This window comes from Nestor notabilis, unplaced genomic scaffold (genome assembly GCF_000696875.1).
Source record: "Nestor notabilis isolate BGI_N333 unplaced genomic scaffold, ASM69687v1 scaffold31373, whole genome shotgun sequence".
NCBI lineage: Eukaryota > Metazoa > Chordata > Aves > Psittaciformes > Psittacidae > Nestor > Nestor notabilis.
Genome location: NW_009921994.1, coordinates 3,691 through 6,354, shown reverse-complemented (window position 1 = coordinate 6,354; position 2,664 = coordinate 3,691). Strand labels below are relative to the sequence as shown.

Genomic DNA, 2,664 nt, shown 5'->3' with positions numbered 1-2,664 from the left:
ATTGCTGCTGAAACTACAAGAGAAAGTCCAGGCACTCCATATAGCATTTTGTTTTCTCTGATGCTCTTCAGTTGCCCTACCTGGTTATTGCCATCAGAGGAGTAGAGGTGCAGTGTAAATCATAGGAGCCTCACGTTCCCTGATCCCAGTTCTGGTCTCTGGACACATGAGCTCTGCACAACCAAAAGCACCTTAGGAATAAATCTGCCCTTTGCAAAGTCTGTCCCCAGGGCAAGTGAGATTTGAGGGCTTGGAGCTGCATTTAATCCTGTCCATTTTCTTCATTGTTCTTTTCATTTTCAAGAGCTCTGAAGCTACCTTATAATTTCTGGGTATGAGTAACCAGTTTTTCTGGTGATAAGGGCACTTCAAAATGAGAGCTATCATGATATTGTTCCTCTATTTGTGTTTCTTCCAGCGGATGGTTGGCAGCCATTACTTTCTTCAGCACCAACGTTGCAGCTGCTGTGTTCATGCTCTTTCCTGCCATCATGTTCACGATGTCAGCGGTCGCGATGCTCGTCTGCATTTTAAGGGTAGGTGCTTTACATGTGTCTCTGATCTGCACCTATCTTCACTTTGTACCACAATGATGTGAACAGGCAGCTTAGCAGCCACTGTGAAGCATCACTGCTTTGAAGGTTTTATACTGCAGTCAGTTGGTGTCTCATCGAGAGGACAAGTCCAGATAACACAAGGCAACTGGGGCTGGATGTTGTCACCATGTCACAGCACTCGAAGCAAGCTTCATTGCTTATTAGGATGGTCACTGATGGTAAAGGTGAAGCATCTTGAGATGGCCTGCAGTGGGTAATGGGTGGCAGGATGGGAAGTGGTCCTTGGTTCTCTCAGCAGGATTTGGAGGTAGGTCTGGAACACTTCAGTAGGCTGATGGCAGAAGGAGGAGAGAAGATGGAAGCCCTGCTGAAGTAGCACTGTCAGTTCTAGAGAGGTTTCAGCCCACTGCTGTGGGATTTGCAACCTGAATCCCGTGCTTGCGGCTGGACTGGGTTCAAGTCTTGGGTTGATATTATCAATTTGCACCTCTGTTCACTGTATTGTTACAGGTTTAGTGCTTTTGTGCCATGGAAATACAGCTCTTTAGAGAGAGAGAAACAAATCCACGCTGCTGTACCAAAGTGGCTACAGCTCTTCTGAGAAAAGGTGTGAGTGCGTGTTGCTGACTTTCTTCTTGATCTCTCTTTCACCCATTAGGTACATAAAATCTACCGAGGGGGTGGTGGAAGCTTTCAGAAAGCTCAGGACGAGTGGAACAGCGGCACGTGGAGGAACCCCCCCAGCAGGGAGGCCCAGTACAGCAATTTTTCTGGGAACAGCCTGCCAGAGTATCCCACAGTACCCAACTATCCCCCGGGAAACCAATGGCCTTAAGCAGCACAAGCTGCAAACTGCCTGGATTCTCTTCTTTTTGGTCTTTTTATTATTGTTATTGGAAAAGATCATTTGCATTCCTCCCCAGGCACCCCAGTCACCTTGGGGATTCTTTTGGGTTTTGTCTCCTCATCTCTGCAGCAGATAGATACCATCAGCCCCTGCCACCTCCAGAGCACTGCACAGCCTTATCAGAAAGTCTTTTGTTTGTGTTCAATTACCAGTATTTGCCTCGTTGCAGACTGAGGAACCAACCATTCCCTGCTCTTGCTTGAGAGAATCCTCTCGTGACCATATGTGAAAAGGCTTCACTTCCCTGCGATGGCAAACACTATCACAACTGCTCCTGCCTTCCCTGAGCAGTCTTCATCAGCTGCACAGGACACCCCTGCGTCGTCCTTAACAAATGCAATCAGAGCGTTAGTAGCAACTGGTGTTTACTCTCCTGGATGAATAATCTGGAATTTTTCACTCCAAGGGAAATGCAACACCTAAATTACTTGGTACTAGTGATATTGAAGGTATTTGTAACATCTACAACCTCATTTGCTTGCACACTCTGGTGAAGAATCCTGTAGATGACAGTGCTTGCAGTGGGTGAGTGTTGTTCTGATGGGAAGTCCACAAGAGTCCTCATTTGCCTGGCTAGGACTACTGTTAGGCTAAAAGTCTTATTTTCCCTGCTGCCAAAAGGATGTGTGTGCTTCAAAGGTGCAGGTTCATCTCATTTGGTTAATGATTGCTCGCTAAAAGCCTGATTCAAAGCCCGTTGAACACTCCTGAGGAGCTGGGCTTTGGAGCTGGCTGCCTGGAGGATGGTCACTCCATCACAGGTAGGCAGCACAAGATCTCTATACCATCCAACTTCCACTTGGCATCCAGGTTTTGTGCTGACCCAAGGACTGCCCTACTAGGCACATCTTGGGACACCCTGTTTTCTGAGCTTCCCCCCCAGATACAAGACAACTGTTGATCTCAGTGCTGGGCCCCCGGTGTGGTTTGGGAATAATTCTATTACAATGAATAGTTCGAATTCTGCCTTCTACTGATGTAGTTGAAATCCAACACATAGCGGGGTCTGGTGGGAGAAGGAAAGCTTGTTAGTCCTTGTAAGTGGTGTTACTGGGCAGACCTGGTCTGTGTCTGTGTAGTCAGCAGCACTTTCCTTCCATGTATGAGCAGGGAGGGATTGATTCTTGCCTTTCTCCAAGAAGCAGCTTGAGAGAGGGTAGAGCTGTTGGCAGGGATTGTTTTTTCCCTGAGAGGCAGCAT

General features: G+C 47.4%; 1 protein-coding gene across 1 annotated transcript in view; it reads left to right on the top strand.

The window, feature by feature from the left end:
* SCAMP4 (secretory carrier membrane protein 4) overlaps positions 1 to 1,421 on the top strand; it is a gene marked incomplete at its 5' end in the record, with an annotated part of 8,665 nt that extends 7,244 nt beyond the window's left edge. The window contains 2 exons of the mRNA XM_010011419.1: positions 419 to 536; positions 1,216 to 1,421. Coding sequence (XP_010009721.1) covers positions 419 to 536; positions 1,216 to 1,392 — 295 coding nt within the window. The remainder of the gene's footprint in view (positions 1 to 418; positions 537 to 1,215) is intronic.
* Between the last annotated feature and the right edge of the window lie 1,243 nt (positions 1,422 to 2,664).